This window comes from Hyperoodon ampullatus (assembly GCF_949752795.1).
Source record: "Hyperoodon ampullatus genome assembly, chromosome: 11".
NCBI classification, from domain to species: Eukaryota; Metazoa; Chordata; class Mammalia; order Artiodactyla; family Ziphiidae; genus Hyperoodon; species Hyperoodon ampullatus.
The window spans coordinates 80,010,151-80,023,363 of record NC_136924.1 but is presented as its reverse complement, the minus strand read 5'-3'; the positions used below and the strand labels follow the sequence as shown (position 1 = coordinate 80,023,363).

Sequence of the window (13,213 nt, the reverse complement as noted above, 5' to 3'; positions counted from 1 at the left end):
AAGCTGATATTGAAAAAAAGGTGAGTCAGAGGAATTTTTTGGTTTCCCAGTGCATGTAAGAGTTATGTTTACACTGTGGATTAGTGTAGTAGACAATAGTCTGTCAAGTGTTCAATAGTATTATGTCTAAAAAAAAAACAATGTACATACCTTCATTAAAAAACACTTCATTGCTAAAAAATGCTGTCATCTGAGCCTTCAGGGAGTCGTAATGTTTGTACTGGTGGAGGCTCTTGCCTCAGTAAGATACTGGTGGCTGCTGACTGATCAGGGCGGTGATTGCTGAAGGCTGGGCGGCCGTGGCAGTTTCTGAAAATTAGACAACAATTAAGTTTGCCACATCAGTTGTCTCTTCCTTTCATAAGGGATTGCTCTGTAGCATGCAATGCTGTTTGATAGCATTTTACCCACAGTAGAACTTTTTTTTGAAACTGGAGTTAATTCTCCCAGACGCTGCCACCGCTTTGTCAACTCAGGTTATGTAATATTCTGAATTCTTTGTTGTCATTTCAACAATCTTCACAACATCTTCACCAGGAGCAGATTCCATCTCAAGAAGCCACTTATTTGCTCGTCCATAAGAAGCAGCTCCTCATCCCTTCAAGTTTTCTCATGCGATGGCAGCAGTTCGGTCACATCTTCAGGCTCCACTCCTAACTCTGGTTCTCTTGCTGTTTCCACCACATCTGCAGTTACATCCTCCACTGAAGGCTTGAATCCCTCAAAGTCATCCAGGAGGGTTGAAATCAAATTCTTCCAAACTCCTCTGAATGTTGATATTTTGATCTCTTTCCATGAATCACAAATGTTCTTAATGGCATCTTGAATGGTGAATATTTTCCAGAGGTTTTCAATTTAATTTGCCCAGATCCACCAGAGGAATCACTAGCTGTGGCAGCTATAGCCTTATGAAATGTATTTCTTAAATAATAAGACTTGAAAATTCAAAATGACTCCTTGATCCATGGGCTGCAGAATGGATGCTGTGTTAGCAGACATGAAAACTACATGAATCTCATTAACGTTGTACTTCATTGTACATCTCCATCGGAGTTCTTGGGTGACCGGGTGCACTGTCAATGAACAGTAATATTTCGAAAGGAATCTTTTTTTCTGAGCAGTAGATCTCAAGAGTGAGCGTAGAATATTCAGTAAACTATGCCATATGTAGATGTGCTGTCACAGACTTTGTTGTTTCATTGATAGAGCCCAGGCAGAGTTGATATTAGCATAATTCTGACGGACCCTAGGATTTTCAGAATGGTAGGTGGACATTAGCTTCCACTTAAAGTCACCAACTGCTTTAGCACCTAAAAAGAGAGTCAGTCTGTTATTTGAAGCTTTGAAGCCAGGCATTGACTTCCTCTCTCTAGCTATGAAAGTTGTATGTGGCATCTTTTTCCTAATAGAAAGCTCTTTCATCTACATTGAAAATCTGTTGTTCAGTGTAGCCACTTTCATGAATTATCTGAGCTAGATCTTCTGGATAACTTGCCGCAGCTTCTACATCAGCACTTGCTGCTTCACTTCGCACCGTTATGTTATAGAGAGGGCTTCTTTCCTTCAGCCTCCGCTAACTTCAAACTGAAATTCTGCAGCTTCCTCACCTCTCTCAGCCTTCATAGAACTGAAGAGAATTAGGGTCATGCTCTGGATCAGGCTTTGGCTTAAGGGAATGTTGTGGCTGGTTTGATCTTCTATCCAGACCACTGCAACTTTCTCCATATCAGCAATAAGGCTGTTTCACTTTCTTATCATCATGTGTTCACTGGAGTAGCACTTTTAATTTCCTTTAGGAAGTTTTCCTTTGCATTTGCAACTTGGCTAACTGGCACAAGAGGCCTAGCTTTCAGCCTCCCTCCGCTTTCAGCCTCCCTCCGCTTTCAACATGCCTTCCTCACTGAGCTCATTTCTAGCTTTTGATTTAAAGTGAGAGACGTGCAACTCTTCTTTTCATGCACACTTAGAGGTCACTGTAGGGTTATTAACTGGCCTGATTCCAATATTGTTGTGTCTCAGGAAATAGGGAGGCCCAACGAGGAGAGAGAGACGGGGGGAAAGGCCAGTCAGGGGAGCAATCAGAACACGCACAACATTTACCAATTAAGTTCTCCATCTTATACGGATGCTGTTCATGGTGCCCCACAGCAATTGCAGTAGTAACATCAGAGATCACTGATCACAGATCACCCTAACAAATATAACAATAATTAGAAAAGTTTTGAAATATTGCTAGAAGTACCAAAATGTTCCACAGAAACATGAAGTGAGCCAATGCCATTGGAAAAATGGTGCTGATAGACTTGCTCGACACTGGGGTGCCACAAACCTTCAATTTGTAAAAAAAAAAAAAAACAAAGCTACTGCTCTCTATGAAGCACAATAAAGTGAAGCAGATTAAAACGAGGTATGCCTATGTGTGACTGCCATTGATGTTAATTTAATACAAATGTTTTTTGTTTCATTTCTTCTGAGTTTAGCCATATATCATCATTGTCAGTGCTAACACTTTTCTACTTTCCATTTAATTATTGTCATCATTTGACATGTATGGAAAAAGAATAAACCTGAACTGTACTCCCCACTTGTTGGGGTTCTCTTGCGCATGTGTCACCCCTTCTGTCTGTGTTCCGTGGCTGCGGTTCCCAAGTAAAGTACCATGTACACACCTATTCCCCAGAACCCCACCCAGTGTGTCCTCCAGAGCAGTGCTTCTCCAACCATCTCTGGTGAAGGACTAGATTTTTTGGTTTTTTTGTTTTTTTTTCTTATTCCAATCCATCATGGATTCTTTTTTGTAAAATTCAATTTTAAAATAATTGGGTTTGGCAGCAAAATTATCATGTAATTGGATATCACAGCAAGGTCAAGTTGCTATAAAATTTTCTGAATACTTGTTCTCAATTTCTATACTTATCTCATAGTAGACCAATAACAGTTGATGAACTAGCACCAGTTCATAGACCATGTTTTAAATAGCACCACTTTAGAGAAAGAAGTAATTTTCAGATGTTTTTGACCCAGTGTAAGATACACTTTCTTACATCACGATGCAGTACATATGCATGCATGTCCCTACAGACGCACGCACACACACGCGCATGCGTGCATGCACGAGTGCGCATGTGTGCGCTGAAACCACTGGAATGTCAGCTCCCTAAAGGCAGAGTGATTTGTCTTTTTTTTTTTTGCGGTACGCGGGCCTCTCACTGTTGTGGCCTCTCCCGTTGCGGAGCACAGGCTCTGGACGCGCAGGCTCAGCGGCCATGGCTCACGGGCCCAGCCGCTCCGCGGCATGTGGGATCTTCCCGGACCGGGGCACGAACCCGTGTCCCCTGCATCAGCAGGCGGACTCTCAACCACTGCGCCACCAGGGAAGCCCCTGATTTGTCTTTTTTGCTTGTCTTTTCCACTGTTCTGCCTCCAGGACCTGGCACATGGTAGGCCTTCAGTCAGTATTTGTTGCAGGCAGGTATATACATAAAACCAAATCAAAAGTTTCACAAAATAATACTTTTATTTCTTGTGAGACGTTCTGATGTCTTCTATTTTATTAAAATAAATGTTGATTATAGTCTACTAAACTTTTTCACTACCTTTTAATCTTAGGGGTTTATAACATACTCCTTTAGAGGGTGTTTATATATAGGCACCTTGCCCATTCCCTCCCTTTCAGAGCTTCGAGGAGCTGTTACCCAGCCCTGCCCTCCTTAGGGGTGCAATTCTGGGTCTCACATATCCCAGAACTGCTCATCTCTTAGCCAACGAAGACTAGATTGGTAGACCTGAGTGGGAAAATAGGAGAGAGATGAGTCCTCTGGTTATAAGACCTAAAAAGAAGAGGTTAGACTAGGTTAGAAAAATTAGAAGTTGAAACCTGCTCAGGCCCCCTGATACTTCTGCATCATATCAGGAACTAAGTTTGCAAACTCATGAGTAGCACAATGAATTTGGTTCACCTACCTCTTGAAGAGCATGAAAATTCATTTTATGAGATTGTAGCTAGCAAGGGTGATAGCAGTGATCAAATTTATCTTAAAAGTTAAGGTGAGAAGATAGGTTTCTGGACTGTGCAGCTAAGAGGAAGCTCACACTATTTGCCAAAACAGGGAGTATAGGAGCAAGACTAGTTATGACATGACAGTGTGCATGTTTGAGGAGCTCCTGGAGCATATGCATTTGTGCTGCAAGCGTTTGATGTCCACCACATGAGACACTAGGGATGCAGAGATCAGAAATACAGTCTCTATTATCAAGAAGCTCACAGCACAGTCAAGGAGACAGATACTGTAAAATGAGGGGTCTCATGAAGTCACACCCAGGATGCTCTGGGAGGGCCCAAGGATGCCTGAGCTGTCTTGAAAGTGTGTGGATGGATGGAAAGGATGTCTGAGCTGTCTTGAAAGTATGTGTCCCCGGGCTTAGAAGGGGTGGTGTAAGGAGAGAAGTGACAACACAGAGGTAAGAGAGCAGGGTGTGTTCAGAGAAGGGTATGCTGTGCAGTGTGAGAGGCAGGCAGGGGTGGGTGTCCTGGGGGTGGTATATAATTTGGACTAGAAGCATATGAGATAGGTGGTCCTGGTCAAAGTTGGTGGTCCTAGTCAGGGCATAATAGCTGTTTGATAAATACCTGTTGAATTGAGTGAGAGGCATACTTGGGTTTTGGACTGAAATCTTACTTCTTGAGTGACCTTGGGCAAATCCATAATTTCGTGCAGTCATGATAACAGCTAATAATAGTAGGTAGAGGGAAATGGGCCATCCTTTCCATTTATCGCTAGATCTTCAGATTTACTGACATTTAATACACATCAGTTTTTCAAATAGCAGCAACATCCTTTTATTCAAGAAGTAAAAGATCTTGGCTTATTGTAATGAACTTTGAAAATCAACTCCCTTCTTGTTATCATTCCTACATAACAATAGCATAGAGCCAAAAGGTTCGTTTCCTTTTATTTTAGCCTATTTTCCTTGCTGCTTCATTTATTTGAATATTTAACCATCTTTTACGGCTCTTCATTTTTGTGAGCAGGAGAAGTAACTCTTTCTACTACACAGTCATTAATATGCCCTCTTTTAGGCTCTGCCTTACATCTCTCTGTGAGAGGCTTTTCCATTTTCTGAGCGTATGTTTGTGTTTATGCAGGTGGTTAAAATAACAAGTACTTTCTTATTTGGTTTGTAAATATTTGGTGAGCCCTTGGTATGCTTGAGGTTATGATAGAAAAATAAAATATTTAAGCCAATTATATCAGGGTCAAGGGTGTTTGCAAATCCTATTGTCTGAAGATATGGATGAAAAAGTTTAAATATTTTATTATGGAAAATCTCAAATATATAAAAATGTAGACAGAATAGTATAGTGTTACCCTATGTACTTATCACTCATCTCAGCAGTTATCAAATCATGGCTAATCTTGTTTCACCTAGATCTTTACTCTTATTCCCTTCTTTATTATTTTAAAGCAAATTCCAGGTGTCATACCATTTCATCCATTAATATTTTGTTCCTCTCTATTATTATATAAACATTAAAATAATTCCTTAATATTTTCAAATACGTGGTGTTCAAATTTCCAGTTAGATCATCAATATTATACTTATTTTTACAGCTTGACAAACTTTTTACTTGTGTGTTGTGACATTAGATGTCACCCCTGCTGCCAACATCCCCACTCTTTTCAACACTTCCCCTGCCACCTCGACCCCGATGTCTTACCATGTTGCCCTTTTCAGGTGATTCTGAATTAATTTTCTAGGGACGTTAGAGAAGACTGCCGGTGAAAGGATTTGGACTAATACAGTGTGGAGGAGGAAATACGTGATGACAGATACATAGCAGAGAACCAGAAAGCAAGGAGGATTGCGTAAGAATCTTAAAAAGTTCCAGACATAATGACTGAGTAGTTGAAGTTTAAAGGGAGAGATTTGTTTTTCAGGTTAAAACCTGAATTGCTTCTTCAGAGCTGTTATTTTTAGATCAAAAGTAGAAGCAGGAGCTGGGGAGAGGGGCTGTGCCCTTGTTTCCCTTGGTAGGCAGTTCGCAAGTCCTCTGGGTGGGGCTCCCTGTCCGGAGAGGAAAGAGGGCCTCTCGTGCTCCAGCACAGTGACCGAGCGCGTGTCAGCATCCCGTGGCAGCTCACGCAAACCCTGCCTCTAGACTTTCTGTCTCAGTAGATCTTGGCCCAAGGATTTACAGCTGAGCCAGCTCACAGGGGATGCTGAGGCTGCTGCGGATCAGGCCCCACACCTTGAGCACCGCTCCACAGTCCTTCCTATTCCAATTTTTAAGACATTGCTAAGATTGTATTGCTGCCTACATGGGAAGTCATCGCCTAATGATTGACATCCCTAGTGAGCATCTTGGGGGAAAAAATTGGGGAGAGATCTGTGGGTAATTTCTATGAAACGGTATTGTTTTCATAATGACCAACTTAATAACTTGGTGTTCCACCAGCCTAGCTGAACGTGTGTAAACATTCTTTCACTGAAGGGATTTCTCCTTTTAAGTGTCTTAGTATCCATCTCTGGGCATGGAATTCGAAGTTCTCTTTCAAAGTTACAACATTTTACCTAAGGAAAGCTGAGAAAGTTAGGACAAATGTCATTCTCAGCAAAGTTTAGAAACAGACTTTCTAATCTTCTTACGACCTCCCTCCCTCCCTCCCTCCCTCCCTTCCTTCTTTCCTTCCTTCCCTCCAGAGAGACTGGGCAGTTGGCCTGACCTAAAACATCAGTTAGTCAGCAACCCTGTAAAAAGTATGGTTTTCTGCCAATGCTTCAGCCACCACACCCATTGCTGCAACATTCCCTGATATTTTACCTTATTCAAATCTGCTCTAAATGGATCCTGGCCAAGCTTGAAATATACCCAAAATATGCTTCTCCATTTTTTTTAAACCCATACTATAAAATATGAATGTTACCTCCAGGAGACTGCTTTTCCAAGACTTTTCTTAAACCATCGGAATAGGAAACCACTAAACTGAGGACTCTTGCAAGCAGAGCTGATCTCTGAAACAAATCAGGGGGTTTCTCCAGTTTGAACTACAACCTTGCAAACCCCATTCCTTTGTTGTTGTTGGTAGTTGTATTTTCTGGTGCCTTTTCCTTCAGCAAGCCATTGTAGCTATTTACAATCCAGAAATAAATCTGGCATCATGTGAGAATTATCGGATGTTAAAGTTTTTACTTTCTAAATAGTTTTGACCACCTAAAAGATGAAATTGTAATCAGTAGCTTTCTGGGGAAGCAAAGAATTAGAACAAAAGAAACCGGTTATTCTGAGTTTTATTTATTTATTTATTTGTTTGTTTTTAATATTTTTTTGCGATACGCGGGCCTCTCACTGTTGTGGCCTCTCCCGTTGAGGAGCACAGGCTCTGGACGTGCAGGCCCAGCGGCCATGGCTCACGGGCCCAGCCACTCCGCAGCATGTGGGATCCTCCCAGACCGGGGCACGAACCTGTGTCCACTGCATCGGCAGGCGGACTCCCAACCACTGCGCCACCAGGGAAGCCCTGAGTTTTATTTTGAATCTTAGGTGCATATAATTGGATTATTCATTATCCTTTATTCATGATATATTATCATTATAAGGCCATGCATAGCCTACTTATATTCGTCCATTTTTTTATTTGGTTCCTTTAAAAATATTGCTTTATTTCTAATTTCTGACAACAATTTTGAATCCTAATTTTTAAAATTTGAGGTGAAACTTACATACAGTGAAATGAACACATCTTAAATGTATTTGATGAGTTTTGACAAATGTATGAACTTGTATAACCAACACCTCCATCAAGATATTGAACAGAAAGTCCCCAGTATCTCCTTCAATCATTCACCACTTCCTGCAAGTAATTCCTACTTTCTGTCACCATAGTTTACCTATTTTTTGATTTCACATGACAGGAATCACATAGTACGTAGTCATTTATGTCTGACTTCTTTGGCTCAACATAATGTTAGCCAAAAATGTATCAGTCTTTTTCATTGTGGAGTACTATTCCATTGTATTAGAGTAATATTCCATTGTATCAATATTATGTATGTGAGAATGCCCAGGGGAATCTTCCTCTCAGAAATGTTTCTGAGGATATAGGACAATCTTTATAGAGCATGGGATTTTCTGAACCCTTTTATTTAGCCTTTAAAAATACTTTGACCCAGGCATGAAAATTGACATTGCCTTATTAACACAGATGCTCACAAAGTGAGGCTGCCTCTAAAGTAGCTTAAGCCATGGGCAAGTCAGACTTTTAATAAATATGGAAGCTCTATTCTTAGCATTAGTGCTTTACCACTTCAGGTTGCTGTTCTTACTCTTCTATGTAGTCCTTTAATGCCCATTTTGAATTTATTGAGACTTATTTTGTGGCCTTGCATACATGCGTGGCCTGTCCTGGTGAATATAACAAGTGGATTAAAAAGAATGTATGTTCTACATTTGGATTTTTAAAAAATATTTATTTATTTAGCTGTGTTGGGTCTTAGTTGCAGCACGCAGGCTTCTCTCTAGTTGTGGGTTGCAGGCTCTAGAGCGCGGGCTTAGTTGCCCTGTGGCATGTGGGATTTTAATTCCCCAACCAGGGATCGAACCCACGTCCCCTGCATTGGAAGGCAGATTCTTAACCACTGGGCCACTGCGGAAGTCCCTGCATTTGGATGTTTTGTTCTATAAATTCAATTAGGTCAAGATGGTTGATAGTGTTGCTAACATCTATATTATTACCTGTATTTTTTCCTACCTTGTCTGTCATTCTAAAAGAAGGTTGAAAAGGAGGGACAAATGAAAGATGGGACAAACAGAAAAGAAAATGGCAGGGCAGTAGACTTAAATCCAACCATATCAACAATTACATTAAATATAAATGGACAGAATTTGTGTAATTCTCCCCTAATTGTGTCAGATTTTGCCTCATGTCATTTGAAGCTCTGTTATTAGTTGCAAAAACATTTGTGATTGTTAGGACTTCCTGATGAATTGACTCTTATCATTATAAAATACCCCTCTTTCTTTCTAGTAATACTTCTTGATTGCAAGTCATTTTTCTTATATTAATATAGCCACTCCTCCTTTCCCAGGCTTACTGTGTCTTTGGATTTAACCAGTCTGCCAATCTCTGGCTTTTATTAATGTTTATTCCATTTATATTTAATGTAATGATAAATTATATGATTGAGTTTGTCTACCATTTGCCATTTGATTTCTTTTTCTCCCATCTCTTCATTGTTCCACCTTTACTGCCTTCTTTTGGATTAAATGAGGATTTTATTAGTAGTCTATTTCATCAACTCAGTTGGCTTTTTACTTTGTCTTTTTATTTTATAGTTTTAATGGATTATATTATATATTCTTATCACAGCCTGCTATGAATTAGTATTAGTATTAAACACCTTTGTGCATAATGTAAGAAGTTTACCCCCTTTTATCCGCTGAGCCATTAAGACTGTGATTTTTTCATAAGCCCTAACCACTCTGCATCATGTGGACGGGGGAGTGCCCACAAGTGAAAAGATGTATAAATGTGAATCTCACTCATTATGGTTCCCTTTACTCAAGAGCTGAATTCCTCATAGTTTCTACCTGCTTTTGGTCACTCTCCAATTTCTTTAAAGTTGTTTTATATGTCATCCAGTGTTTTGTATTGCTATTTGTGGGACAGTAAGTCCAGTACAATCTATTCCACTATTATCAGAACTGGAATTCCCATTTTGTCATTTTTAATAGCATAATAATAACTTTTGAGTCCATCCCTAATTCAAAAACTTGACAGTAACCTTCATTTAACTTTATAACCCTTTTTCCCATTCTGTCCCTCTACGTCCCTGGCTTAAGGCAGCCATCATCCTGAATTGTGTATTATCGTTCCCTCTTTTCTTTTGTATAGTTATATTGAATCTATATGTATTTCTAATATATGTGTGTGTATTTATATATTTGTATTTAATTGTTTTTAACTTTATAAAAGGTCTTGCTGAATTTACCGGAGACTTACTTTTTCATTGCCTTTTATATTGCATAGATTTGTCCAAACTACACATGCATTGTTTTAGTTTATTTTGAAAACTGTATGCAATTGCATTGTGTAAATATACCAGTTTATTCATCTCCTCTCACACTGATGGACATTTGGGCTGTTTTCACGTTTTTTTCCTTGTGACAAGTCCTACTATGAACATTTGTGTATTGCTCATGGTTATATACCTTGGGGTAAATATTGCTAGATTGAAAATGAATGTAAATGTTTAATTTTAGCCCATTTTACATTCCCATTACCATTCTGTAAGAGATTCTGTGCATTCACCTCCTTTTACAGTACTTGGTACTCTCTAGTTTTTTTGCCAGATGACTGGGTATAAGATGGTATCACATTGTTATCTTAAATTTCTTGACTATTAATAACATTAAGCATCTCTTCATATTTTTATTGGCTGGAAGTGTTTCCTCTTCTGTTATACGTCTATTCGTGACTTCACCTCTCCCGTTTTTTTAATCAATTTGTAAGAATTCTACCCTTGGAATACCACTGAACTACCACCTATATTTAACTAATTTTAATTTATTAAAGAAGTCTTTGACCTTTGAATCTGTCATTCTTCCTGACCACCCTGTTTAATTTGCAAAGCTCTCCAAATTCCTGACCCTCTGATCTCCTGAGGATAACTGTTCGATTTTTCTCCTTTAGCACCTACCACCTTTGCCATATTATATACATATTTATTAGTTGTGTTTACTGTCTGTCTTGTCCTTACTGTTACATGTAGGCTGCTATGTGATAAGCATAGAGATTGAGAGTAAGCATTTATAAACTTTTATAATACTTTAATATTGTTGTCATATTTTATTATATTAAACAAAGACTTGGTCTCTAACAAACTGGACATTTTTTAAAAAATTGGTTCTTCACCACCAGTTTGAAAAGCACGGCCTAAGTTCTCATACCTCCATGTCATAGAATTTGAAAGGTACATTTAACAGAATAGAGAAGAAATAGATAACTACCTGTCTTTCTTGGAAAGTGTTCCTGCTCTACACAAATTATAGTTGCCAACAAAGACGAATATTTGTTTTTCTAAGTTAGTGAGGTGATGAGAGCTTTTCTAACGTGAGCATTATTTTATTTTATCAGCATTCCCCATGTTTATAGCTAAGCCTGGCATGTGTCTGTCTGTCTCTCTTTTATATATATATATATATATATATATATATATATATATATATATATATATATATATATATATATATATATATATAGTATCTATCTAGATACTATCTAGAGCTCTTTGAAGTTCATCTTTTAAAATGAAAGGGAATGTAAGCCACTTAATGATATAAAATTCAAGGACCATACACTCTTTGGCTTAATCCTTTGTGTTCTCAATTTTCATGTTATGAGGTTTCCAGCCTGAAGCGTGATCATTAAGTTTGTGCCCCACCTCTCTGGACTGTGCACTAGCTAAATGTGCAAGTAGATTTTTGAGAACTCCTAGGTTCATAACCTAGCTTATTAACCCCCTGATTTCTGGGTGACTGTAAATGCGTGCCTTGGGTATTTTTGTGCTGTAGTATTTCTACATAAAATGGTAGTGGTATTTTATACCTTCTGAAGGGAGTAAAGTTCTGGGAAATTCTTAGTTGAAATCTATGAATACTATAAAATCAAAGTAAGATTTCACAATGATTAAATGGCATTTTATTAGAGTGAGTGCACAACAGAGAACTGATCTAAGCAGCTGTTTATCAGAACTGTAAATATGTTTGTAAAAATAAAGTGGTAAGACCTGGTTACTTGGAAACAGAGGGCAAAGGTTTCTTTTAAGCAACATATCCTTTATTTCCCAGGTGTTTGCTACACCACAGTATCTGCAAAGTAGCAAGAGCCTTACTTAGGCCTGTTGGGAGAATTTATGTGGGTGCTTAGCTGGTACCTGAAATGTACTACTTAATATTGAAAATCACATAATTTACCTTTTTCCTGTTAATGACCAAATTTTTTTGCAAGGATGATTTCAATTTATTTTTTAACTGGTAAAAGAGTGAGTAGATTGTGACACAATTTCAGCCTAAACCTATCTGTGAGTTAGGATCAGAGAAACAAAAATTTAATATTATAGTGGAAATCAGACAGACCTAGTTTAAAAACTGGTCTTTGTAAACTGGTTTTTGTTATACGTACTTGCTGTCTTTACAGGCAAAGATCAACAAACATCTTTGATTACATTTATAAAATGAAGAGGAATTTATGCATTTTATAGGGTTCCTCTCATGATTAAGGATTGTGGATAATTTATATTAATGTGTCGGAACCACTGTAGGCACTCACTCAGTACGTGATAGCTATTGTTATGTTGCAAAATACCAGTAGATGTGTATGTGCTTATTATATATAAGTTCCTGAACCATTTTCTTAGACAAATCTTACGGTAATTCCCTATTGCGAAAAAACAAAAAATTAAAGGCAAAATTGAGAGAGCAGAGATTAGGTGGGGCTGGTGCAGAAAGAACAAGTCTTATCTACACAGCATCCCTCATGGCCCTGGGCAAAGTTCCACAGCCACTTCTGATGCCCTCACAGAGACCCAGAGCTCTACAGAGTACAGCACGGAAACCATCCTACTGGAGTTTAAAACACCATGGGTGCAAGAACTGCATTGTACTTATTTTATTAACTGATCAGTTATAGCGTGGTCCTGCAGTACAGTAGGCAGATGAATGGTCATAGTTTGTTAAGTGATTCATTTAATTCAGCTCTAATACTTCACAAATTCTCTGTATTCGACTGCTAGGTGGAGTTATAATTTGATGTTGAATTATCAAACCTGCCAGGAAGCATGTGTCATTTAAGGATGTAATGATAACATCATTATTTTTTCAGATCTAGGTTGGAATTTGCCCTTGACAAATAGCAAAATGATGAGTGATGCAAGTGACATGTTGGCTGCGGCGTTGGAGCAGATGGACGGTATTATAGCAGGTAATCTGCATCCTCTGAAAGACGCAAGCATGACATTTACTTTGCTCTCTTGACTTTTTTATTACAACTCTTTTATTACCTCTCCACTTTCATATTTTCATTTATTGTCTCTCTCCAATGCCTTTAGGTTCCCCATGGTTTCATCTTTGTCCCTCTTCTCCAATTTTTGCCAGAATTATTCTTAAATTTTATTTTAAAATGTCAAAAATTCTAGTACCATCCTGGGCTTCTAA

The 13,213-nt window shown here is 38.6% G+C and overlaps 1 protein-coding gene across 3 annotated transcripts in view; it reads left to right on the top strand.

The window, feature by feature from the left end:
• Positions 1-12,916: 12,916 nt before the first annotated feature.
• The window catches only part of PPFIBP1 (PPFIA binding protein 1), a gene marked incomplete at both ends in the record, with an annotated part of 76,723 nt that continues 76,426 nt past the window's right edge, over positions 12,917-13,213 (top strand). For all 3 annotated transcript variants that reach the window (XM_079714701.1, XM_079714699.1, XM_079714700.1), the window contains one exon: positions 12,917-12,980. In XM_079714701.1, coding sequence (XP_079570827.1) covers positions 12,917-12,980 — 64 coding nt within the window. The remainder of the gene's footprint in view (positions 12,981-13,213) is intronic.